At 43.5% G+C, this 27,583-nt stretch overlaps 1 protein-coding gene across 1 annotated transcript; it reads left to right on the top strand.

Moving 5' to 3' along the window:
* Positions 1-438: 438 nt before the first annotated feature.
* Positions 439-21,563, top strand: tspan17 (tetraspanin 17). The gene is made up of 8 exons (XM_080465698.1): positions 439-1,063; positions 12,605-12,655; positions 15,449-15,595; positions 16,530-16,700; positions 17,219-17,344; positions 17,644-17,691; positions 19,224-19,340; positions 19,612-21,563. The coding sequence occupies exons 1-8, from the start codon at positions 977-979 to the stop codon at positions 19,675-19,677; spliced, it is 813 nt and encodes a 270-aa protein (XP_080321824.1). The 5' UTR covers positions 439-976; the 3' UTR covers positions 19,678-21,563.
* The last annotated feature ends 6,020 nt before the right edge of the window (positions 21,564-27,583 follow it).

The following is a 27,583-nucleotide window of genomic DNA, read 5'->3' as shown; positions in this document are numbered from 1 at the left end:
TCTTTTTTTTTTTTTTATTCTTAGTTTTGGTATTTTGTCATGAAAGTTGCACGTATTCAGCCAATGGCTTCAGACTGGAGTGAAGAATATTTGTTGGTTTTTGAATTCTTTATGTGTTGAACTATGACCCAAAACAATTCATTCATTCATTCGTTCGTTCATTCATTCATTCATTCATTAGGTGATTGGTGTTGACAGTATGATTTTCCTGCTTCAGTTCTTCATGTGGATCACCGAGACGTGTTGTTGTAGCTGCAGGTTCATTCCAGGTGAGGCGTCCAGGTGGACTGTGAACAAACTCGAATGAAGTCGAGATTAGATCTTTTTTTTTTTTTTTTTTAATCGCGTTTGACCGGTTTAAGGTGAAGTGAAAACACGTTTTTAGGACACAAGAGGCCGCTCTTGAGGTGAAAAGGGCGACCAGGCAGCCAGCGCGGCGGAGCAGCGTTTGACAGCAGGGGCTTCTTGTTTCACAGCCTCGAACAACAAGGATGAAGACTCCGGGCGACGATCCGGCAGCACACATAACATCGGGCAGCTTGAGCTGAAAGCCCCGGCGGAGGTGTCTCTCTCTCTCTCACCACCTGTCTCTTTCTGCCTCTCCTGCCCACCCCCCCCCCACCCCCGGTGCGTCCCGGAGGAAAGCCGCGGCAGAAGTGCAGATGAACGTCTGCGCCTCCGTGAAGCGTCGCTGGATTTGTTGTGGTTAGCCGCTAATGCTAACGGGAGAAGTTGGGAGGCTCGCCGGCCTAGCAGCCTCCGTGCTCATCGGGAGGGGGCGATCAGTTAGACGCATATATGTTTGATTTAAGTCACCGCCGCGCCGAAAGTTGGGCTCGAATTGGCTCATGGGGCCAACTTGCATCGATTTGAGAAGTTTGGGGGGTAAAAGTGCCGAATTGACTGGAGCCTTTTGAAGTGGCGGTTGTTGGTAGTTTCCTAGCTTCACAGTTTAGCCGCCACCTTCCCGGGAAGAATGAGTAGAAAACACCATCACTTGAAAGGAGCCGAGGTCAGCTGCTGCGTCAAATACTTCCTATTTGGATTCAATATATTGTTTTGGGTAAGTAAATGCAGTTGTTATTTCTCCTATCTCCTAGTTGGTTGAGAAATAAAATGACACCAATGTTGCTAAACAGAATATTAAACTTTTTTTTTTTTTTTTTTTTTTTTTTTTTTAAACGTTCGCACTGCTGGTGTAAACTGGTGTGATAGGAGCAGAATGTGTATTTAAAAAAAGTTTATTTCAGGTGATGTGATTTTTTTATTTTAAATTTTTTTTAACTTAAGCGTGTTGTTTTTGTTGTTCTTGTTTGTTTATTGTTGTTTGTGTGACGTCTTGCATAACAGATTAACTTGTTAACTAGTTTGCTGTAATGAGGGAGGAATTAATTACTTACAGAGATCATGTGATATAACAAAGTCCTTAAATGACCAATGAAGTTGAAGTTTTCCAATTTAGTTTTGAATACTAACATTTGATCTCTTCTGCACCTCTTATTGGCTCAGAAGAATTCTCCTCTAAGATGTCTCATTATGAAACAAATTGATTTGTTGATTGCCTTTTAGTTTATAAACAGGTGAGTCCAGGTACCAGTCACTTTAGATAAAGTTCCTCGAAGTGTAACAGAACCTGACAGGTTGGTTTAAACTGTTTATTGCAGTTGTTTTGTTTGACCTGTTGGTATGATTGAGCTGAAAGTTGCCAGAGTCTCAACTGTATTGTTCAGCCTGTGGCAAGTGATCCCACGTCTCCTTTACGACACCACCCCCCTCCATCTTTATCCCTCCTCAGCCTGAAAAGTTTCTCTGTTCAGACTCCCTCGCCCCTCCCTCTTCACCCGTCTGCGTTGCCTGTGTGCGCCTGGCGTAGTATCGTGTCTGTGGGTGAAGGAATGGCGTGTCTGTGTGCCCCAGAGGGTCTTCCCACACACAGTTGGAAGGAAAAGGCCACACGGCCTGAATACCACCCAGCCCTCCTCTTTTCAGGCGCCCCTTTCACTCCCTCCTCTACTGTGGTGCTTGGCCTCTGTGGGAAAGCATTGTTTGTCTTTGCTCACACACCCACAGACGCACAAAGAGGGATGGTGAGGACAAAGACTATGAGGAAAAAGGAGGGTGCGATTTTGCAGTTTCTGCCATCATATGCTTCTTCTGTTGTGCTCATCAGGTACACAGGCTCCACACGCATTCCTGTTTCTCCACCTCTCATCTGCGCCTCCATACCTGTGCTGGTTTATTCTGTACAGCAGAGGTAATATGAACTGAGAGAAATGCCTCGAGCATGTTCTTGGTGATGGAAGAAGCACAAATTCATTTCACCAGATAAAAAAAGGAGCTTTGTTATTCCATTGATCTGAGCAATCAACCAGGAAATATTGAGTCATCGGGCTGCTACATTGTGTCTGACTCATATTTAGTTTCTTTGAGAGTGTTTGACACTCGAAGCCAAACTAACCATCTTGTGTCTGAGCTCTTCGAACAAGTTGCAGCTCGCTGGCTGTTTCTGGTAACAATCACTACAAGTTGTTTGGCGCTTGTCTTTGTGTTGCGGAACTGGATTTGACAGACAAGCCAGCGCCTTGCCGAAATGGAGAGAAATGGGTTTTATTCTCCACAAATCAACCCATTTGTCTTTCCTATAGTGATCTTGTCAGTCTCCAAAATGCTGCCCAAATTGAGACAAAATGCTCGTAAGTCCATAAACATTGTGGGCGAGATGGAGCAGTACAGGCGAGCACTTCTTCTCTCTGTGAATTCTTGCAGCGCCTGAGCGCGCTGTCAACAGCCACACATTCTCGCCCAAGAACAACACACCTTCTCTCCTCAGAATAGACACATTCTTCACCTCCACTTAATTAATCACATTTTACTGCCCGAGCTGCCGAAATGTTTGGAAGCCCCACACGGCGTAATTAAGAGCTTGTTAAGCTGTAACCAAGTTGCTGAGTTGGTTGGACGCGAGCGGAGCGTTATTAGCCAGATACGGGTTGGAGTGCCTGCTCACTTCTGGCTCTGGGAGCCGCTCGGCTCCATCGCAGGTGGACAGCTGTAAAGAAGTGCCACTGCAGCCATTTGGGGACACTCACCGCTCGAGACGCTTTTAGAGTGCGGCTGTAAGAAGATCCCGATACGCTCGGCACACGTACACACACTGCATCACCGGGTTGTTGTTGTTTTTTGTTTTTTTTGTAATACTCAATCGATTCTCAAAAACACAGAATTGATTTTTAATTAATAATTAATGTCCGTATATTTGTCTCGTTGTGTTTAAACCCCATCGACTGTGATGAATACAAATATAGGTTATATTTCTGCTCATGCTTTTTTTTAAACTATTTTTATTGCGTTTGTTCCTCATGTAATAGGTTTTTTCCTGAAATTCCATTTGTGTTAATCGCGCATCCTGTGTAATTGTACATATGACGCAAAAGCCTTTTTTCACATCCTTTTTTCGGTTAGCCAGAAATGCAGCTCACACCCAGCGCTGAAAACGTCTACACGTAGCTTTTTGTGCTTTATGCAAATGGCCTCATCACGTGAATATACTCGGGCGCTTAAACCTTCTTCAGGTTGTCCGCTGCCGATTCAATCCCCGGTTCATCTTGTTCACAGTGCTGAAGTGTCCTTGGACTACAAGCTGCTCTCAGCAGAGGTCGAGTCACGGCGGCGTGGGTTGTTGTTGTTGTTGTTGAAATTGAATTCAGATTGGAAGTGTGAAGCCTGTTGAGACTGCTAAAGTGAGAAGAGGCACTGTATCAGTCCTTTTGCCATGATAGATATTTCAATACTTCACCTCCTGCTCAGGAACACCTCAATAAATACTGTAGATATATATATATTTTTTTACATTTTCTGGACAAACCATTTGATGCCATTTAAAGAAATTCAATACAAATCTAATCTGACAGTCCATGTCTGTCGATGGTGCTGCGTCTCCAGCATAAAATTGGCGCAGTGTGCCACAAGTTAAAAAGATAGGTCTGTTTAAAAGAAGAACTTGGGTTTACCTTGGATTCTTTGGGAGCTTTTTGAGGCGAATCCCTCCATACGTGGCAGACTCAGACGTTTATTCACTCAGAAGTCCTCTGGAAATCCAGTCTTCTTAATGCTTTTGGCTCAGACTTGGACTTTTGTCTGTGATTGAAACCCGGCAACAAAGTGAAACATCCATCCAGAAATCCTGCTGGCAGTCAAGCAACAGGTTTTTGTAATGGTAGTCTTGAGCAAAACACTGTGGTGAATATAATTTGGTTCATTGTCTGTTTTTGAAAAAAGGGGAATCCATCAAATGTAAACATTGTTTGTAATGTGCACTGACATTTTTGCATTAAATCGGGTGTCACTCATAAGGCTTGCTGTTTGAATCCGGCCCGCCAAGACACAAAGCAAAGAGAATATTAAATTTTATATTTTTTACAAATTTCAAGTAGCGGTCATAACAATGAGCCCCAAGCTGGGAACTCGACGATGCAGCCATGAATGATAGCAACCTCATTGCAAGCAAACTAGCAGTAGCCTCAACACCACGTGTTTGTAAAACACACATAATGTATCAACTAGAAGAGAAGCCTTTTAAGGCATTTCACTGTATTTTGCACCACAAGGTATTAAAATTGGCTTCATGTTGAGAATGTAGTAATTTTCGTTGGTAATTGTTTGCTTATAAGAAAAGATAGACATTTTACAATAGAAATACTTTATTAATCTCAAAGGAAAATTCTTGAATGTTTCCGTTTGATCAAAAATACTCACCCCCACATCAAAGAAAAACTTTCAGTTATAAAGTAAAAGGTTATTGTGGCCCTAAAATGTATTTAGCCTCGGTCCCGCTGCACAGAATGTTAATGGATGGAACGGGACAGAATAGTATGTTACGGCAAAATGTACCCAGACCCAAGTCCCACCCAACTGTTGCATGGGCCCACCGCAGAGAGTATGTTTAAAATGTAGGTGGGGTTGTAACGGCCACGTAATAACGCAGGTATGTGGCATCGTCACGCAACAGTAAACATTGACGGACCAGCCACAACAAACACATTTGTTGCATTGGAGATCAGGCGTCCGAGTAAAAGCCGATTCTTACTCCGTCAGAACAAGAAGAAAGCTCAGCACTCCCGGGTCTTGCCGAACAAAATTTTCTTTGTCATTTTCTTTGAAAAGCTCTCTCTGGTCGAAGAAATTTTTTTTCGTCAGGGCCGAAGTCTTTCTTTGCCGCACTGCCTCTGCTGCGCACACACGTTCCAGCTCGCTATAGACCATATCAGTCATATTTGAATCATGTTTATCATGTAGCTTCGCTGGAGTATGAGCCTCACAGCTCGTTAACATGGAGCACGTTCGAGGTTACGTGACGCATTTGAAAGCGTCATTCAGAGCTGTCAGCTTCTGCAGTTAAAACCTGCACTAATAACCGGACCAACATCGCTTTGTGCTACAGCTTGGTAAAAGTTCTCATTCTGACCAGCAACGTCCAGCTACTGCTGAGTCTCCACCTCTCCTGTTACGTAGAGGAGCATCTGCACCTCGTCAGCACACTGGGTTGCTGTGTAGAGCTGACATTTCAATAAACCCAGTTAACTAAACAACCAGTGTGCGTAAAGCAGAGTATGTAAGCAACGGGAGGGTTTATACAGCCGACGAGCTATTTAAATATTGCTGCTTGTCGAGAGTGACGGAAATCACTGACCAATCAGCCGACAGCTGCGTTTTCCTCCTCCTCATTGGACCCGTTCTGTAGTGCTGGGTACCTAAAAGGAAGGGTGACGGAAAACTGTAACCCTTTGGTACGGTTCTTTCGGTACCATCTACAACTTTTGCAGTGGGAACGCACGAAAACCCAAACCGTACAGTACTGTACCGGTACATTCTGTGCAGTCTGACCGAGCCTTTTGACACCCCTGTTCTCAATCTAATACAAATATAATTTTCAATGTGCTTTTATTCAACTGATTTGGCCCAACCGAGATCAAATAGGCTGTTTGAAACACCTTATAAACCAGTTTTTATGTAATCGTAAATTTCTGTTCACGTATTAAACATACAGTCGGACCAGCATCATTGGAATGTAAATGAGTCTGATCACATTAAACTGAACTCTTAATCTTACAGGTATAGCAGGGTGCAGCACATTTCATAGATGAAATGTAGAGAAAACTAAGTTTTTAAGAAATTCCCATTTGCTGCAACACACTGCAAGATAAGAGTACTTCTGAAAGCTTCTTTGCTGTGCAGCTATACTAAATAAAAATGATTCGCATGTAATATTGGGAATTCTCTGGGGAGTGAGAACAGAGAGCTGGAGAGCCGGGGCATGCGGTGGTTTAGTGGCTCGCTCAACCTCCTGAAAAAGCACTTCTCTGTGTACACGATGTGATACCAGATAACATTTATTTTCCTGTATTGCGCCCTGGTCTTTTTCATGTTTAGCAGTTTTTGGCTTTCCCACAGATAAAATCCAGTGTGAACAGTGAGTCAGAGTCCGCTCAGAGCAAGAGGTTTCTCTTTTGAACTCAGACTCAAAGCTGTAAGAACGTCGAAGGAGAAGCGATCGTCTCTTGATTCCAGTTCTGGTTTCGATTCTAAACCTGAGTCTGTTGTAGAACCTTCGATTAATAAACTGATCCAGCAGTATTGGGTAGAAAGAAGTGCCTATATAAGGACGTGTTTATTTCACGTTGAGTCACAGGGGGGCTGAATAATTAGTTGATCCACTCGACAATATGGCCTGCTCAGGGATGACTGTGTTCACACGGTCAGAGGCATTAGATATTCCGTTTTTCAAGGAGTCATTGAAAGGGCAGTCACACCCCAGTAGGTCTATACCCTACGCATTTGTGTGTGTGACCAAGAGGAGGGGAGCTTGATTTTTCTGCTAGTTAGTTAAGGTTAATGGGATCAGCTGGCTTATGGAGGGATCTTCTCAAGTGTTGATAATCTTTGTCCACACGGGCTGAGAAACCCTCGCTGTGGGACCCACACATCTTACAGCAGCACTTGACTGTGGAAAAACCCTGAATTAAATAAAGAAGTGCAAACGAGGACATCAAGTTGCAGCTTTTGCCTAATTGGTCACTGATGAAATGGAGTAATATAGCAATACACTTCATGGATCTGATAAAATAATGATAAGAAGCGAACGCAAATGACTTAAAAGTGAATGTGAGGTTTGATTTAACAAAGAAAGCAGAGAACCATTTCCTTGTTTGTTCTGTCTTTGTTTTATTTGGTTTTATTCCCCAAATTCTTGAGGCAGGAGATGTTCAAAATAAGCGTCTTGTGTTTGATTTATCCTTTTGTGTTTATCTCCGGCTGCTCCAGTGAAAGGCGCTGATTGTCTGCGGAGCTTCTTGACAAGGTGCATGTTTCACTGCCACAGATTGACCTGGATTTAATTCCGACTGCCCACATCACAGTGTGGTGAAAAGTCAGATAAAAAACCAGACAATGCAAACACTGCTCAAAGGTTTAGGTCTTTCTGAATGTACTTATTCACGTTAACATCACTGGATGTTATTGTTCCATGTGGGAAGTTGGCTTTTACTGATAGGGCTTTTAAAAAAACAACAAAAGAACTATATGTTTTGTTCACACCACAGGAAAAAGGGCTTTTTTTTTTTTTTTTTTTTTTTTGCTCGTGTGTGATCCATATCTTTTTTTTTGGTTTTGTTTTTTTTGAAAGTCTGAACATAATTGTGTCTGTCTGATGTTGAAATCATGCAACTATTGTCATTAATCTAACACAGGTGGATAAAACTCTGCATATACACACACGCACACACCCTGCGCACACGAAGCAGCCAATACTCCAAATGAAAAAGGCTATAATTGAAGTTTGTGCTCATTCCTTTTTTAATTTTCTTCATACCATCGTCATATGGTCATAATTTGGTCTCCTGCTATTGCGCAACATCCCCATACTTGCTACACACATGCCGACACGTGTAGCGTCCATATTTACTTCCATGAATACATTACACATACATTCTTTCACTGTAATGTCTTGGCGAATCAGAGAGTGAAGCGGGGGCCTACAGCCTCTCTTGGAGACCTTCAAGGAAATAAATTAGGTTTATACAGTAAGAGATGCTGCACAGTGCAGGCTATGAAAATGTATGCGGAAATTAGACATTTAACATTTCTGCCATAAAGTCCTGATCTTTTCATCGTTATAATAATAAAAATCATTTAGCATATTTCGGGGGAATTTAAATTCCCACATATTTTTTTTTTTAATATTAAATGCAATGTGGCTCGCATCAGAAATCACATCCAACCTCATGAATCATGGCCACCATGCCAGATGGTTTCACAGTGTGCGTAAACGCTCATCCGCTTCCAAAAAAAGACAGCAAATGTTCATGTAAAACAGCCTCCCTATTGTTTTGTGCCGAATGAAATAATTTAGCCTTCTGAGTGACATTGTGTTGGAAAACAAGCAGTAGTAAACTCTGAGCAGCCCTTTCTCCACCCGAAATGCAACTGATTGTTTGACCTTTGACAGTAACGACTATTACCAAAGCTAAGCTGTGTTATGTCGACAGAGGCTATAACCTGCACCTTCTTTAACATTCACAAGCCACAGAGCTGCGGTTCTTACTCAGTATCTATTTGCAACATTATTGGAAAGATCTAAATTAAACTAAAAGTGACAACTGAAGTATATGCAGCTTTTTTTTCTTGCCGTGTGCTCTTCGTCACCATCATGACTCGTTCTTAGAGGGCTGTACTAATTCAATTTTTCCAGCTGACTTGTTGTCATTCATGCAATTTCTCGCATGAATTCATGAAAGTATGATGTGAGTCACATCAGTGTTTTTGTTTTTTTTCCCCCTTCAGATCAACTCAAGGTTTTTTTTAATAGAAATAATTTATTAAAAACAACCTGCAAGTTTCTGGCTGAACACTTCTACCATCAATGTTTCATTTTTAATTGTTCGGCGTCCTGTCCCCTCTTGAAGTTATTGTGAAATACAGAAGAAACCGCCAGGCTACCACAAATGATACCTTTGTAGCTGTCCCACTTAACGCTGCCTTCAAGGGCGCCTTCAGCTGTGACGGGGGGAAATACAAGTTGACATGCAATAAAGTACTTTTGACCGGAAATAATAACACAATTGGCCACATAACAGAAGTACCTTTCTAGTGTGCGGCTGGTGTTTTCTTTTTCAAAGCGCCACAGTGGAGAGACACTTTTTTCCTTCTTTTTTTTTGCTTTGTGATTGAGTTCAGAGTTGAGGGAGACGCAGACATGATGGTATAGTAGAAGTGTCTGTATCCATACTGAATAGGAATGTAATGGTTCCACTGTTTTCGTCCAAACCTTGGTTTTTTTTTTAAACTAGGATTTCTAATTATTCTTTTGTGTTTTGTCCAGTTTGCAGGTGAAGTAGCTTTTATTATCTTAAGATGGGAATAGATTTGATTTCTGTGTGATAGAAAGTTGAGGAAAGGAGGAGAGACGCCGACCAGAACGGTCGATCCTCCTGCGTACAGCCGCCAAGCTGACTCAGCACAGTGACAGAGGTGATGTTCTTGAACGCGCGCTCGCATATTTGAAGCATTGCCAGTCCCTCCCCCAGCAAAGCTTCTCCAAACCAGGATGATAAACTCTGTGCATTTTGATCACATCACGACTTCCCTCCTCCTTGATACTAACCAGGAATCTTGAACCGTTTCCACACGGCTGTTGCGAAAGCGTGCAATCAGGTGCAGATGGTGGGCGGGTGTGGGAGGAGGTGGGGCCGGACTTAAACCTTAAACGGAGGTTAGGAAAAACCGAATGAGTTCCTCAACCGAAATCCTTTAAAATGACCTTCAAATATGAACCACCAGGACATCTGGCATTCGATTACGTGTATTGACTTAGATCAAGTTTATTTTGGGTTCCTGAGTTTCCACAAAAGGCTGCATGATGAATAGTTGGCGGTGGATTGTGGGATCTCTGAATGTTACCAGCTCTGGCGTCCCTGCAGTATCATGTCTGCCCTGTCAAAGGTGAAGACGGCACTATTTAATTCAACTTTTCTTTATTTTGCACCACATACAACAGTCATTTCTAGGTGCTTTTAGCAGCGAGAATCCCAACAAACACTAATTGAATGTGATGCTCCTGCTGAAATCTGAGGTATTCTTCATCTTCTTTGTCTAATTAAGACAATTTAAAATGTTTCCCTGGTGTAGCAATGGTAGATAATAACTGTAATTAGGAAAATATCAGCTGTTGTGCTGCCTAGATACTATTCATCAAAGTCTAATCAACTCCCACTGATTTCCCATTGAGGACTGAGCAATGGGAGTTAGACAGGAAACACATTGCTGAGACGTTGGTGGGCAGGATTGTTTTTATTTACAGCTATTTTGGGGAGTGAAATCGGTGTGTCTTCTCCACAGGGGGGGTCTGCTCGGATAGGACAAATCCTGACTGACAATGACGGCTCATTCTTCTCATTTCAGAAGACATGTTCAAGCCAAAACCATTTTGGTTGTAACCAGCGGGAATTTTCAACACTGCGAGCCAGCTCGATGCTTTACTGACTTTGGGCTTGGTGAGGGTAGATTGAGGATGTGTTCAAGCTATATTGAGGATTTATTGAGCCTATATTGAAGCTCTATGGAGTATGTATTAGGTGTGTGTTGAACTTGTATATGTACAGTAACTGATGCTGAAGAGTACAAATTATAGGTGTAACAAGGATTTTTGGGATCCATGGCATTGTATATTGAAGATGTTTTCAATGAGTATTGAACCTATATTGAAAATGTTGGGTGTCTATAGTGAGAGTCTATTGAAGATGTGACCATCGTGACTCTGTTGAGGATGTATCAAGTGTGCATTCAAAATGTATTGATGGGTGTGATAATGAAACGGTGAGGTTGAATTAAACCTGCAACTGTGTGTTGGCAATGTAGTGAATGTGTATTCAAGCTGCATTGAGTGAGTATTTGATCATGTGTATTAAGGCCATATCCAAGTTCTGTTAGGAGTGCATTGAATGTGTATGGGGCTTGTAATGAGGGAGTATTGAAGGAGTATTGAGAGTTCCTTGAGTTCACACAATAAACCCCGATACAGTTGCTCTGCAAGTTTCCTTTGAAATGTGAGCCCAAGAAACAATGCAGAACTTATTGAGGAGTGTTTCACAGTCCACTTCCTACCAAAATCTGCTGCACTTGAAGTGTAAGTATGAAATCAGGCAAGGACCAAAGATGTCTATATTTACCATCAAACACAGGAGATGACTGTTATCTTCTGCTGCTCTCCTTTATTCACTTTGAAAGTGACTGTGAAGTCTCTGCTGTTGGAAATACCACAACGATGAATGTTGTGGAAGTTATTGTCACAGACATGACAAGAGTGTCTGATGTGTCGTCTGTTTCCATCTTTGTGGTCGACACTAAATCACCACTGCAAATGCAAAGTGAACTCTGATTAGGACCTGTCATACTTCTCAGACTGTTTTATTTAGATTTCATGAACGGAGATGACTTTTTATGTTTCTCACCTTGAATTCCTCCATGTCACTTTCCAGTTAAAACTACCACGCCCTCTTCTTCAACTGATTTTGTAACCACCAGACTGGCTCAGCAGTGACTTCCCCACCCCTGCTGCTGCTGCTGCTGCTGCTGTTGTTTTTGTTGTTTCTCGACTTGTTGTGTCCAACAACGCTAACAGAGAAAATTACAATGTTAACCACTTCCATCAGTTCGCCTGCTTTTTATGTTTCAGACTCTTACTCAGTTGAGTTCATAGCTATTCAAACTTGGTTAGAAATTATATATCGTGGCCAATAAACAGTAGATGTCAATCCCACGCTCACAGCAATTGACAAGCTTCCCAACATGCAGTCTGGTTTGCATCGGTCTAAAGCCTTGCTGTTGTTTTGTATCACTGAAGGCAGTGTAGTAATCTCATAATGCGTCCCTCTATAGCAGTCACCTGGCACTCTTTCAGCATGTTTCAAGCCCTGAGCCCTGCATTCATCCTTTGCAAGGATGGGAGGTTAATGCCGGAGGGATTTCCCTCCCTCTCCAGGTATCACATCCAGCAGCCTCTTTAAGCGGCCCCGCGCAATGTGTCCAACCTGCAGTAACCTGCGTATGCTGTGCTTCACTGTTTTTCACAGTACGCTAAGACACCCGAGGAGGATTCAGTTTTGTTTTAAAGCTTGAAAAGCCATTTTCCTCAGGCAGGATCTTTCCATAGGTGCGAGGTTCTGCTTGCATTTCGTAGGAAATTCGGGTTATTTCTCATCAGAGATTGCTGTTTTTCGTTCCTCTTTTCCTTTGTGTGCAGTCTGGGACTCAGTGCTGGGAAAAGATTATGTCACCGATTAGCACGGATCAATCAGCATAACATAATATGACTGTGAATCCGGAGACAGTTGTGTTGTTTGTATACGTTGCTCGGGAGACGCCACGCCTCAAATCCTCCTGACGGAGGAGGAATTAAGTTGTCTCCCTTTGAGATAAATCTACAAATACGTATAGTCTTTTTTAAACTTAATTCTATGTTTTTCTCACAACAGTTTTATTCATTAAGGTGTGCTTGATCGTTTGCTTCCCACCTCACAATCTGGCCTCCTCTTTGCGCTTTGTGTTACAGTTACTAGGAGCAGCTTTCTTGGCCATAGGACTGTGGGCATGGGCGGAGAAGGTATGTGCAAACACAAATACACAACATAACTAATAATTCCTCCCAAGCATTTTCCCCATCATAAACTGGAAGTCGGCAGGAGCGATTTCAGACGTAAACTGAGCTTTTTAGAAAAGAGCGTTGGAAAGTAAAACCACCATTCCTGAAGCACTCAAAGGCAAATGACCTGATAATGGTTCTGGTAAAAACATCTTTGTCTTCTCGGGAAATGATTTTTTAAATTTATTTTTTTGCTGCTGGCCCAAGTGCGGCGTGTAACTAAGTTTTGTTGAGCCAATATGTAGTTAATGGTGAAATTGTTTTTCCAATAGGTGAATTAGAGCTAGAAAGGATGCTTGTGTTTGACTCTCAGCCACCAGGAGTGGGACGCTCCGCGCTGTATGAGTGTCGATCGCAAGACGAATCGGACTCCGTATTTGCATGGAAATTGCTGACTGTTTATTGTCCCCGCTGCGCAGTCTGCAGAGGTTACGTACGCCATTAACCTCATGTGCAGTGAATCACAGCAACATACAAAACTTCTTCCAATTGAGTTGGCACTCAATTTGTTCATTAATTAGCAAGAAATTGTTGCAGTCGGTTTGGTAAATGCTGCACCAGCGTAAAAGCATGTACTGATTAGTAGCATTTGGTCATGAACTCTGTGCAAATAGGACTGCACTGAAGTACCTTTGTGGAACAGCGTGAATAATTTAAAGGAATTAGGCTGAATGATGTATAGCAGTTGCTGGAAAGGCGTAATGGCGAGTTTTGGTCTCACTGACTGAGATGATTAGTTTCATCCCACTGTGTGGAGCCGCGCTACACCATTGTTTCTGGGCTTTGTGCTCACATTCAAATGAAAGCTGTTTCTTCTGTAATAGCACAAGAATGCGGCTTGTTGCCTCTGTGCTGCAGTTCTCTTCTTGCGGAGCGCAGCAGCTGACTCTTAAACTGAATCAATGGGAGATTTCAGCTTTTTTTTCCAGCTCCACTGTGAAGCCCCGGTGTCACACTAGATGGATGTCTGGCTGAAATATGCAACGTCTTCCTTGAAGGAGACGGGACGGGCACAGATGTTTCTATAAAACCTCGGTGTACTTTACTTTCCAGATGTGTAAGCTGCCCACGCCGTAGGCAGTATTGCAGCCCCATACCAGCACAGATGGAGGCTTTTGAAGTGTGTGCTGATAACAAGCAGGGTGGTGCCTCTCCGATTGACTATGTATGACGCGCCATCTGTCATTGACAAAAGGAATTTTCAAATTTGACTTGTTTGATTGCAAAAAAGAAAAATGTTTTTTTTGCTTCAGACCTTTTGTAAATGATCTTTGGCTCAGAGAAGCTGACCGTGTTTCTGGATCATCTTCACATGCAGCTTCTTAGCACGGTACAGCTCGCACATGTATTTCTGGACTGCATAGCAAGCCTGTGTTCTAACTGATTTTCTATAAAACACTGTGGACAGTCTTAGTGATTTCATTTAAGAAGATTTTTCAAAAATTATTCGACAATCTTCCGATGCAGGTTTTTGCAGAATTATGAACCTTATTTTATCTTTACATTTGAATGGCTGTGTCTCTCTGAAATGCTCCTTTTAAAACCCAGTCATGTTACTGGCTTCTTAATCTAATTAGTGTTTAAAAGCTCCTCCAGTGGTTTCAGTCTGAGCCCTGTTTAAACAACATTTTCAAGTGAAAATGGAAAACTTTCCTCGCGCTTGGTTGTCTGTTTACACAACAACCGTGTACAGAGCCTCTGAAAACTGCTCCGAAGGTGGAACTTTTCCAAAACAGTCCGACTCTGTCTCCGTGGGAGCGAGGGGGAAAACACAACTTTTCTGAAATGCTGCTCCTGCACATGCGCACCACAGCTGTAGTTAACACTTCTTCTGCACATGCTCATTAGATGGACAATAACAAGGTTTGCCTCCAGAGGGTCATGACTCTCAGCTGAGACTTGCTAGTTTTATAGGAATAACAATCCAACGTTGTTGTCTGTCCATACGGATGTCTGTGCACTCACCATTGTTAAAAACTACAGTTTTCAGCTGTTCCCATTTAAACGGACATTGTTGCTGTGTAAGAGTCAAACTTTTCTGAAGCGAATGTTGTCATTCTTCTGTTGTACTTGTTCCAATTTTATTGAGCGATGTCACTGAGATCAATTTCAAGATGAGCAAATATTCCCTGCAAAATGTCTCTTTTTAAATATCTTGTGTATTGTTAATACAGTTCATATTGGGCTGGTAACTTCAGATGAAAGCTGTCTCTGTTGAGGCACGATGAACCCCAGAGCCCCACAGGAAAACATGTTGGACACGCCGTGGCGTGGGGGCTGCAGGGCAGGAAACACCGAGAGGAAGGACAGATTAGGTCATGAAGCTCGGAGGCCTCAAATGTTTTCAGAAGGCTTTCCCTCGCCTGATAAAAGCTTGAACTGCCACAGAATGAAACTGTGCTCAACATAAATTGATTTAAAATAAAAATCTTCAGAGACTGAGTTATTTTATTTAGACAGCAACATATTTGATAGATACCGATCTAATGAAACCTATAACTGTATTGCAGCTCAATAGGTTTTCGTGCTGCACGTCTGCGTCTCTGCGCTGGGTAAAACCCCGCCGGCCTCTCGCCTGTGACACAAGTTCAATTCCCACCTTTTCCTCTTTGACAGCACACAATCTTTTGACGGTTGAACGGGGTGTTTTTGAATAGTGAGAAATTTCACCATGACCTTGTGACAAGAATGGTAAGAACCGATTCTCTGAAGTAAATTTAAGCTGCACTTTTGTCTCCCTCCTTCTCCCCTCAGGGTGTGCTGTCCAACCTGTCCTCCATCACAGATCTAGGTGGCTTTGACCCCGTGTGGCTCTTCATCGTCGTAGGAGGGGTCATGTTCGTCCTGGGCTTTGCCGGCTGCATCGGAGCGCTCAGAGAGAACACCTTCCTGCTCAAATTTGTAAGCCGGCTCCCGACTTTGTGCGCACAGACACCATTTAAACCACTTCACACCCCCTTAGCTCTGCAGTTCCCACCAGAGCCAAGGCTGCCAGTGCAGCAGGTGTCACTTTGACTCAGCCGAGGCGGAGATGATGAGTGGTTTCACAGCATAAATGTGTTCTCTCATTACAAAACCAAATCCCGTTACATCAGAAATTAATGATGGGAAACACATGCCTCTCTCAGTCAACTAAAGTATGTTTTGTGTGTGTGTGTGTGTGTGTGTGTGTGTGTGTGTGTGTGTGTGTGTGTGTGTGTGTGTGTGTGTGTGTGTGTGTGTGTGTGTGTGTGTGTGTGTGTGTGTGTGTGTGTGTGTGTGTGTGTGTGTGTGTGTGTGTGTGTGTGTGTGTGTGTGTGTGTGTGTGTGTGTGTGTGTGTGTGTGTGTGTGTGTGTGTGTGTGTCAAGCTTATTTTTTCAGCCGAGAGTGAATCTAAAATGTAAAGCCATTATTGGGAGGTTTATTTGGGGCCAGCCGTATTGATATGAAGACGAGATTGACAGAGACAAAGTTGCCTTGTTGCTGGCTGCGATGCAGAGTAGCTATTAACTCTCGCTGATGTCCATTAGCAGCAGTAAGTCAGGCGTCACAGTGAGGAGCTAATGTGGCTGTTGTGCATTTATCATTAGCCTCGTCTCTTCCTACATTTACCGTAAAGGGATAATATAACGGTACCTGTGGGACCGCAGTTCTTGTTGCCACACTCTCACTTAGCAAATCAGGACTGAGGCTCCAACCAGACCTGCACAGGGCCGTGACATCCTAGCTGCCCTTTCTGTTCTTTGTAGAACTAACAAAGCCTTTTTTTTTTTCTTCTTTGGCCGCACCCAAATTCTTGATTGCAGTGACAAGAGTATTGTTTTGTTTGTTTGTTTTGTGTCATGTACATTCCAGTTTTCCGTGGTCCTGGGTTTGATCTTCTTCTTGGAGCTGACGGCGGGGATCCTCGCCTTCGTCTTTAAGGACTGGATCAAAGACCAGCTCAACTTTTTCATCAACAACAATGTCAAGGCCTACCGCGATGACATCGACTTGCAGAATCTGATCGACTTTGCCCAAGAATATGTGAGTGCGCGCGAGTTTACTGAGACCCGTGACACAATGCAAATGTTCAGCATTAACATTTCACGCTTCTAGATTATGATAAAATCACCATGCTCTGCACAAGAAAACTGTTTAAATGAACTGATAAAGTTGAGCCGTATCGGCCTTGTTCCAGGCAGAGGGGAGAAAAAGACTCGCCCTCTGCAATGCTGAAGTAATCTCTTGATTAATGTGATTGTGCTTCCTCCGAACGGTTATCCAATTATATGAATGAAACAGTTAGGGTAATTGGCTTCCGTGTGTAAATGCCGGACTCTGTCGTGACGCATGCTTAAGGCAATTAGATCCGCCTCAGCCTCAGTCTCACCAGTTGAGTCTCGGTCTGTGGAGCGGCTGTCCGCCACTGTAATCTGGCGAACCACCCAGGCTGACCTGAGCCCGCTTCTAAAGAGTGGCTCCAAGAGCAGATCAGAGGGGGTAAATCTGTCTGTTAGCCAGAGTTGGCTTTTAATCTCAGCCTGTTGTTGCCGCCGTCTCAGTGGTCATGCTGTGGAGCGCACGGACCCGACGACTGGAACCTGAACATCTACTTCAACTGCACTGACAAGAATCCCAGCAGGGAGCGCTGCGGAGTCCCCTTCTCCTGCTGCGTCAAAGACCCTGCAGTGAGTCACTCATTAACAATATGAGTCGCGGCGCATAATCATCCATCTTTATGTGAATAAATAATCTTGGGAGTGATGCAACTGCCTCACTCGTGTTGAGCATGACGGAAGTGTTTTCACATTCTGGCTCGATGTTAAAGGTTCCATCTTTCAGTGCCGACTGGATCTGAAGCCTCTATCCTAATCCTATCTTTTAATAAACAAAGTTGTCACCACTTTTAAAGAGTAAACATTTCAAAGATGACACTAATAGATTGAAATCTGCCCATTTTTTAGTGTATTTTTTTTTTTCTTTGCAGGAAGATGTCATCAACACACAATGTGGCTATGATGTTCGGCTTCAAGGGGTCAGTGTCTTTGAGATTTCTTTATATAGACCGTTTTCTTTCTTCTGTGTATTAGAATTATTCAGCTCATGCCTCTGGGCCTAGTTCTCTAAATACACCATAGTATATACAGACTGCTTTTCCAATTGATCTGAAATGCAAACAGTTTGCGAGAAACATGCGACTGAACAAGTATCTATACAATAGAGCCCTTGGTGGAGGAGCAGCTTGGCCGGGCGTCCTCGCTTTTCCGGTTGAAGTGACTGACAGCAAACTCGTTTGGTTGAAAACCACCGCGGCAGTCTGAGCCGTTGAGGGCGAGATTGTCAATCACATTGTTTGCATTTGACTTGCTAATCCATCTCAGTCCCCCTCAAAGGTATAAATGGATTCCAGTTTGAAGTAGAAATCAAAACCTTTCACAGTGAGAGGAAAGGTGGAGAAAAGGAGTCCTCCTTACATACATGCCCTGAAAGATACTGCCAGCACAGCAGACATGGGGAATGTGCAGGGTTAAGACTGCTTGGCATGCCTCTTGCTTTAATAACAGATTGTTCTTCTAACAGGCATAATTAGGCTCCAGTTTTAGCCCGGAGAACAGTCTTACTACACTCTGTAATTGGCGACTCCAGTGGGTTATGCCAGTCCGTTCCCTTCTCCTCTGTGTGTGGGTGTGGTGGTTACAACTCACTGCACTGCAGTCAGAAAGATTGCTGTTGCTAGGCGAAGTGTAATACAGCCAACCACCTGCCACAGAGTTGGTATGAATTAATTTTCTGCGCGCTCTCGAGCTAACGCCTCGGCCGTTGACATTTCACTGGAACTATCAGCCGCGTGCAGCGAGTTCCTGACGCCTGTTTGCGCAGTGGAGGGGTTTGCAAAGAGGAAGAGCGGGAGACGTGTGGGGGGGGACAGAAGCACAACAAAGGCAGAGGGCTGAAATAGCACCAGAGGAAGTTCACAGGCAGAAAAACCTTAGTGTTTCCTGCCTTTTTTTATTGGCTACCTGGAGGGCCACTGCACCTCTCATTGGCTGAACGCGGGCTGGGGTTTTGCAAGAGGACAAAGACTTTGCCTGGTTGACTTGTCTTGAGGAGCAACAAAGAGAGCATTGTGTGGAGGCATCCATTCTTAGTGTCATTGCAGCCGTAAATTACACCTTTTTATTTGCGCCTCTGAAAAGACCCTGTACATCATCGGCTCAATCTGACAACACAGGCGACCATCTGTCCGGTAACAGGAAACAGATTTTTGCCTGTTTGTTCAGTCCAGGCCGGATCCTCGGAGGAGCTGAATGCTCGGCTGTGATACTCTCCATGATGTCCAGACACTGACACGAATCCGAGCAGTGTGACTCAGTTATTGCGCAGTCCTCATGCCCTCGTCACAGTGAAATGCTGTTTGTTTACTGCTTTAGTCATAGGCCAGGGTTCACGTGTTGGTTTCAGTGATGTCAATGACTTTTGTTCTCGCTGAAACTTTATTTTTTTAATTAAAATGTGAAAATGTGCTAACCAATTCCACATTTCAATGGTCTTCTGCTCTGTTTGAAGGACCTGGACCGACAGAAATACATCTACACCAAAGGCTGCGTGGGGCAGTTTGAGAAGTGGCTTCAAGACAACCTGATTATTGTCGCTGGAATCTTTGTGGGAATTGCACTTTTACAGGTAAATGTGCTGTATGCAGATACTTTCTTCATTGTGGATAATCATATGGGAAACCTGCTGTATCTGGAATGAGGCATTTACCTAAAGGCACATCTATGGTTTCAGTTTGTGCCATCACTGCCATCTAGTGGTTATGATGTGCAACATCAAGCAAATCACTGCAATTCAAGCAGCCTGTTTTCAGGACGCCATTCACACGAATCCTTTTGGAAGCATGTTGCCTACTTTTAACAAAAGTAATATGTTGTTTCTCCTCGACCCCCCCCTCCAGATTTTTGGTATCTGCCTTGCTCAAAACCTGGTGAGTGACGTTAAAGCCGTCAAGGCCAACTGGTGACAAGAGGAGTGAAGTGGGGCCGCCCCACCCCGCCGGCCCCGCCTGGTCGACACAGCACACAAACAGTCTCGTCCAGCCGAGGGGCCGAGAGCCAACAAATCTTGTCTACTTTGCCACCGAGCTAAGCAGCACATACACACCCTGCACTTGCATATATGCAGACTCAAAGACTTTACTGCCCTGTGACATTTGAAAGGGAGAAGGAAAATATTCCGTTCAAAACCAAACAGTCAAAGCTTTGTTTACCTCTCAGATGGGATTTTTAACCCAAATATACCGAGGACAGTCCTGCGTACTTCAGACTTTTACTTTTCTTTTCCTTTTCTTTTTTTTTAATTACTGTTTCCACTGATTTTATTTTTTGTTTGTTCTATGGACAAATTTATTTATGGCACGTAGTTGCACAAGGACTCCTGTCAACAAGGAGATCGGAGGCCATGGATGAAAATAAGAGACGAGTGACAAACAGGAAAAGTGACAATGAGCCAGCTTCTTTTTTTTTTTTTTTTTTTTAGGTCCGGCGTCACGTTGTCTTGGAGACTTGTTCCCACTCAGCGAGGGTTTTATTGTTCCAAAAAAACAGGCTCTTTTTATTTTTTATTTTTTTTTGGAAAACTCTCTCATCCCCACTTTTAGCTCTAAAGGACGGTGGGTGGCCACTAAAGACATGGATTCCTCTACGCGTCAATCTTTTTCCATTCTGACCTTTCATGACCACTGAAAAGAAAACCCAACAACCTCTGAACATCACATCTACAACTTGAAGTCATTTCAGGAGAGCTACATTCTGATTTCAATTGTAAAAAAAAACCAACAAACCAACAAACCGTGCCATTCATTTCCAGTGATATTTATATTTGTCTTTGTTCCTGATCTTTAGATGGAAGTTCTGCACCCGCCCCCACTGTACCTCAGGGTGTGGCTGAAATGAAATCTGCTTTCCGCCACCGGTTTCAAACAATGTGTTTTTGAAGTTTAGATAGGACTAACACCATGCGGAGGAATAGTTACAGTTCCTTGAAAGTTTCCCTGCTTGCCCCGTAGTGATTGTATTATCTGTGGATTCGCTGAAGATCGTTCTGTACTGTCTTACACGGAGCGTCCCGGCGTGGTTAGGACTGTAGATCTGTGCTTTACAGGGAGGAGAGTTTAATGATAGAGATTGTTCATCTCTTAGCGTCCCTCAGGCACATGGGATTGCTGGTTCGGGGCCTTTTTTACTTGACTTATGTCGCCATACTTGTCTTATATTTTCTTTTGCAGCGGGACGTCTGCTGTTAAAGACGTCTTCTATTCATTCTTTTTCTATCTTAAATGACTCGTATACCCGCGGTTCTTTGTTTGGCTTTACCCGAGAACCTGTTTTACCTCCAAACCGTCTTATTGTTGATGTTATTAACAGCCGTAATGGAGACCAAATAATATCAGCTGGCTACTAGCTAACCGCCAAGGTTTTCTCTGGCTACAATTCTCATTTTTATTAGCAATGCCGACAATAACAAATAGCATTACTAGATGGCCAAAATGTGAATTTATTGTCCTTTTTATGTGGGAAATGCCAGTTGAACAGCAAAATCAAACCGAAATTAAAAATGTGTCACTTTTATGTTTCATTCAATGTTCTTGTGATCATTTGGGTTTTTAAATAGAGTAGTAATTACATGCTGTTACTTTTTGATATTGGCAAGAGTCTGAATATAACATGAATGCTGCTTTGACTTTTGTCATGTAGGACACCAAGCGTCTGCCCTGTTGTTGTTTCCAGGCTGAGGTCAATATTTGTTTACGGTTGACACATTTGACTCAGTTTATGTTGCCCTTTTGTTTTTCACCATAAAGAAAACTTCACGACAAGACTTTTACGTTGGAGTGAAGGTAGTTTCAGTAATAACTGGGATCTTTTTTTATTATTTTTTTTTGTTAACATTATTCACCTCATTTTAACATAACACACTAACATGCAACATCAAGAGACTGGGGAGCAGTCTTCCTGGCCACACACACACACACACACACACAGACACGGGTCCATATGCATGCTGAGACTCAGAGCTCCATATACACACTCTCTTGAAGCAAGCAGAAAGTGTTTTGAATGGCAGTGCACACAAAAAGATGAAAGATGAGACGCATTGATATTCTGTGAGTGCTACACCCAGTTCCCGCCTCACTGAGCACACACACACACGCACGCGCAACCACACACACTCATATATATATATATATATAAGTACATTCAGCAACAGCACCTTATGATTGTCTGTGAAGCGTACATGTCACATGTTGCTTTCGCCCTCATGCTTCAGAACTACCTGATGTGAGCGCACCTGTTTCAGAGCCTGTCATTTTGATGTATTTTTAAACACCGGGCTACTTTGAACGCCCCAACCCCAACCCCAACCCCAAAAAACAAAAAAGAAAACAACAAAAAAACCCAGAGACAGAAGGCGAGAAACACGAGACAAAACAACAGTTATTTGAATTTAGGTGTCACAAATGCGTGCGTGGAACGGCGCCAGTGGAGCGCCATGCATCTGTACCGGAGCGACGCAGCCTTAATGACTTCTCTCCGTTCAGATGGATGCGTTTCCATAGGAGACGCTCGTTCATTTCGGCACTTTTGCCATAATCAATGAGTAATAGCCGGCGGTAATCTGAGGAAAGCAGAATCCCTTTGTCATTTATAGACTTATTTACTCGATTAAACGGAGATTTTAGTTCTTGTCAATGCGGAGTAGCAGCATTAGCCTGATGTGACATGAAATGCATCTATATTTCCTCGCACTTTTATTCTAAAGTGTGTGTGTGTGTGTGTGTGTGTGTGTGTGTGTGTGTGTGTGTGTGTGTGTGTGTGTGTGTGTGTGTGTGTGTGTGTGTGTGTGTGTGTGTGTGTGTGTGTGTGTGTGTGTGTGTGTGTGTGTGTGTGTGTGTGTGTGTGTGTGTGTGTGTGTGTGTGTGTGTGTGTGTGTGTGTGTGTGTGTGTGTGTGTGTGTGTGTGTGTGTGTGTGTGTGTGTGTGTGTGTGTGTGTGTGTGTGCTCCTGTTGTAAATCAATCCGTCCCACTTGAATATGGAAGATCTGGATGAAGCCAGTGGCTCCCTCTCCCCGTCCTCCAGTTCAATCTCTCACTGTGGGTTGAAGCAGATCATTTGTGATTAATTAGCGAATGACAAAGATTAAGAAATCTTTCAGGTGTTTTGTTTTTTTTGTTGTTGTTGTTTTGGCTCCTAATTTGCTCAGGGTCTTAAACACACCTTTCCCTCCGAGAGAAGAAATCACCAACACCCTGTAATGCATGCAAAGAGATGCTGCGTTGCACATGATGAAATGGATCGCCGCTGCCATGTGAATTATGCCGAGGATCCGGCTGAAGGCAGACGGAGGCCATGAGTGTCAGTTCTGCTGCACTACGGAGATGCAGCTCTGAAATAAATAGATAAAAATAAGCTTTCTCTCTCCCTCCGTCCACCGCCTTTGGATGGATGTGCCAATAATCAGACAGTCACCATAGTAATAGGGATAATAACGCCGTAATAATTTGCCGTAGCAGCCTGGAAGGACTGTTAATATGCAGACACTACAGGGATGACTTATGGGAGTGTGTTTGTTTTAACAGCTTGGGCTGATTCTGCTTTTGTATTCCTTCTAAGTAGAGAAAACTGGTTGGGTTGGGGTGGGGGGGGCGAAAAGGCTAATTATACCTTGTCCTTTATCTTAATGGCCTTGCATCATGAAACACCTTCTTAATTTCTCTGCTTTTGCCCGCCTCGGGCACTTCAATCATCATTCCCCCAGGAGGAGCCTTATGCATACCATGAATGTACACAGGTGTATCAGCATGGACCGACTGCTCCCGGTCCCAGAGCCACACACTTCTTATGCAGTGCCACGCGCAACGCCAATGAAGTTTAGGAATGTGAATTAACTGTTGTGTTTAGCCGCCTTTGACATGTCATTGTGGACTTTCTGGATTCCGGGTGCAGTCCGAGTGAAAGCAGATGTTGCATTCCTCTTCTCTCTCCTCCTGTTTTGCAGGTGTGTATGTCTGCAGACCTACACACACACACACACACACACACACACACACACACACACACACACACACACGGTATGCAGTCACACATTTTCACACACACAAGCATCGCCCGTAAATGTGGTCGATTTATAAATATTAAAAAGCTCGTCCATTATCGATTCTGCCTTCTTGGAAACTTTTGTTTGTGCATACATACACATAGTTGGCCGTTGTGTCTGATAATTTATCCCATGAACCTTTTTTTTTTTTTTTTCTTCTTCTTTCTCTAAAGCTTTTCGAGACAGCTAATGGGCGTTCAGCGTTGATGTATCACAAAGGTGAGCAGCACGTCAGACGCGTTCCGGTCTCACCTCACCGAGTGCAGACGCTCCGCCACATCGCAACACAAGAAGAGCCGCATAATTGGCTTGTTTGCGAGCGTATTAACAGCAATACCGCAGTTGTTAGTGCTGACATTTCCATACCGGGCCGTGACATTTGATCAAGACTCGAGCTGGATGGGAGCAGAATGAAAAATGTTTTCCAGATTTGCTGAAATTACGGAATATGGCTGCAGCTGGTGATCATCCAGCCACACAGAAACCACTACAAACGTCTCCGCGTTCACCAGGGAGGCAGACCGTGGGCTGTCATTTTTAACAGCTGTGTGATTTTCTTTTCTTTTTTCTTTTTTTCCTTTTTAGTTTTGGTGCAGAATAACGACAGAATTATCTATTCTTTTCTATCCAAGAGAGAGGGGTCACCTTGTAAAGAGCTGTTGAAAATGAAAACTGTGGGACTTGGTCTGTTACACTGTATATTCTGTTGAAAACATGCCTCTTTCATATATTAAAGGATTAATGACAACCTTGTTTCTTCTTGTGGAACTCAAAGACACACGTTCTGAGACGTTTTGGCCACATGTTCATGTGTTTGTGAGGAGACCTGCTCTGGTGGGTGAGTTGGGATCTCGTGAACGGAGCTGCGAAAAGACAACAACAAAAAAAAAGCCCTCAGTGCATAAAGAAATATAAGGAGTAGGTAAACACTTAGTGACCACTTTATCAGGTACAGCGCGATGCCACCCCCGCCAGGCAGCTCCGCCATCAATTCCTCTTTTTACGAAGCCCATCATTTCTCGGTTTGTGTTGACGCTGACGGAGAGGCGATAACTCTGCTTTATGTTTATTACAGAGGCAGCAGTGGGTGGCGGCGTTGTACCGACGGGCATTAAACTGAGAGATGTTTCTGAAAATTCTTCGACGTCTGTAAATCAATCGAGTAGCCAAAAATATTAGGGGGGGGGGGGGCGGCGCTCGCCAATGTATTACAGACTAATTCAACGCCACTGAAAACCACAACCAGAGTGACTCAACTTTTTTTTTTTATTTATTAAAGGTTAAGATGATGTGCAAATCATATTTTAAGTTTTTAAAATGTATTGGAACACTTCAGTCAAGTTAATGGGATCAACAATACTAAAAAAAATAAATCATTCAGTATTCTAAAAAGCGAAAATCGACCCAAAGGTTTATCAATCTGCATAAATGTTCCTGTTTCTAAACCAGCAGAGGCTTTGAGGGTCCCGCCATCTACCGAACATCATGTAATTGATTCAAAGAAAATCGGAAGAAATCTCCGCACAACTCTCAAAGCCAAAGGTCATTATTGCAGGCTGGTTTATCTTCGGGGCCTCAGGCGTCACCGCGAACATGCGAACAGACCTGATGCTCTGCTGGAAAGCATCCGCACCGGCTCGGGAACGCTTCGAGGAATCGTCGGGAACACAGTTCACCGTGAAATCCACAAATTCAAGTTAAAGCGGGGGAAAGCAAAGAAGGTCTCTACACTTCTGAGATTACAGGCTGCTGCTACACCATGGTAAACACAGTCCTGCAGGGCTTCTTTCTTCTTTTTTTTTTTAAAGACTTTTATTTTCAATATCTGTCATGTTTAGGTTCTAATAAAACGGATTACTTTTGCTGATTACATATATTGCTTAAGCCAAATCTGAAAGTATCATCTCAATATGGAGGTAGAAAAGGAAACTCATGAGTCCTGGTCCAGTTTTGTTGAGCCTGTGTACCTGGTGTGGTTTGACAAGGTCAAGGTTTGGCCTCTGTGTGTTTTACACATCATCTCCTGCATACCTTGGTTGTAATGAGTGGGGATTTGAATGACTGTTGCCTTGCTATCGTCGCAAAACCAATCTGTGTGTTCTCCTCTGACTTCTGTCAACTGCTGCCCAGTGGATACTCCCTCTCTGTCGGACCGCCACAGACATGCTTGTGCATGAAGATCCCAGGTGAAACACTCAGACCAGCCCAGTCCATCCAGTTGCTGCCATGTGATTGGCTGGTTATCTTGTGTGAACAAGCGTGTGCGTACGTACACTATATATATTTTAAATAGAATGATTAAATTGCACTTAACTACACTTATGTAACATATGCAATTAGGAATGCTGACGTTCAGATGTGATGGAGTCATGGTATATACAGTGATCACGCCGTGGTGTCGTTATGAACCTCCGGATTTCCTCCACTCCGCTCACGGTAAGCGTGAAGCAGCCGGCCAACAAGACTAATGTGTTCGAATGCACACTGGACTATTTATTCCACTCACAGTGGCGTGTTGCTTTTAAGCCTTTTTGTGATTACGAGCCGCTTTAATCTATATTACTGGGACCAGGCAGCCAATAGAGGGAGACAAATAATGACGGAGTGCTCAGATACTAACATGCTGGGGTGTGTGTGTGTGTGTGTGTGTGTGTGTGTGTGTGTGTGTGTGTGTGTGTGTGTGTGTGTGTGTGTGTGTGTGTGTGTGTGTGTGTGTGTGTGTGTGTGTGTGTGTGTGTGTGTGTGTGTGTGTGTGTGTGTGTGTGTGTGTGTGTGTGTGTGTGTGTGTGTGTGTGGTCTGCGCTCTTGTTTGAATCTATAGAAATCCGTTCATTTGCCTGCTGCTAGAAGCTCAGATCAAGATCAAAAGGAATGAATGATGAACATGTACCATAAACTTCAAAGAGCATTTTCTGCTGAAACGCTCCAGGGCGTCAGGCGCTAAGTGGTCTCGTTTCCTTGACAATGAGCGGATGACCTAATGAACACAAGCGCCATTGCTCCTATGGTCTTTATGTCCCAGTCTCTGGCCACGGGGAAGAGACGGCGAATGATCATTTGTAAACATAGTCATCCCTGAAAATGACTAAATCCAGTGTCCAACCTGTTTGTACAGAGCAAACAGCCCCGTGGCTCAAGGGCAACAAGTGGAGCCGAGATCACTCCCGTCTGATTTGATTTGAAATCAGCCGCTACCACGAGCATCCTCCGTCCGATGGCTCGCGCAGGCCTTGTGTTTTTATCATGGCAGGAAGCATCCGGAAGGGGAGCCGGCATCAAAACTCAGCTCCCATACCGCGCGGCTATTCGTCATTCAAAACAAGAGCTTTTAATATCATTTAAAGGACACAGTTCAGAGATATCCCTGCTAGATACACACTCCATTTCCTTTATAAGTGAACTGGGAAGATTAAATCACCAGATTGTATCACACATCTGCAAGGCCACATCAAACTCTGCTGCCTCTGCGCTCTTTGTCCTGCATTTCATCTTTCAGAGCCCAGACGAGCGTAATGCATCTGACCTCCCGAGTCTCTGCGCACCAAAGAGATATTGCACATGTTGCACCTTGTTGTTTACTCACTGCATTATCCTGGTTGAAGCTCCGGCAGATTAGTTTTTTTTTTTAGTGTAGGTAAGTTGGCGGTTCTGTGCTGAAATCTTTAGAGCTTCACTGCTTTTCCAGAGCTCGATGAGGAATTCTGTTTTGTGGTTGATTGATGCATGAACGGACTCTGCAGCGTTTAGCTTAAAGCATTCAGACCTCCAATGT

The sequence above is a fragment of the Lipophrys pholis genome (assembly GCF_963383615.2).
Source record: "Lipophrys pholis genome assembly, chromosome: 6".
Classification (NCBI taxonomy): domain Eukaryota; kingdom Metazoa; phylum Chordata; class Actinopteri; order Blenniiformes; family Blenniidae; genus Lipophrys; species Lipophrys pholis.
The sequence above is the reverse complement of the archived record's forward strand: the minus strand, read 5'-3'. Positions and strand labels throughout refer to the sequence as shown.

What these genes read in the sequence shown, in the direction of transcription:
- tspan17 (XM_080465698.1), top strand. Translation starts at nt 977, where the DNA reads ATGAGTAGAAAACACCATCACTTGAAAGGAGCCGAGGTCAGCTGCTGC. An exon ending in TGTGGGCATGGGCGGAGAAG is followed by an intron (nt 12,656 to 15,448) that starts GTATGTGCAAAC and finishes TTCTCCCCTCAG; the next exon opens with GGTGTGCTGTCCAACCTGTC. An exon ending in TCGACTTTGCCCAAGAATAT is followed by an intron (nt 16,701 to 17,218) that starts GTGAGTGCGCGC and finishes CCGCCGTCTCAG; the next exon opens with TGGTCATGCTGTGGAGCGCA.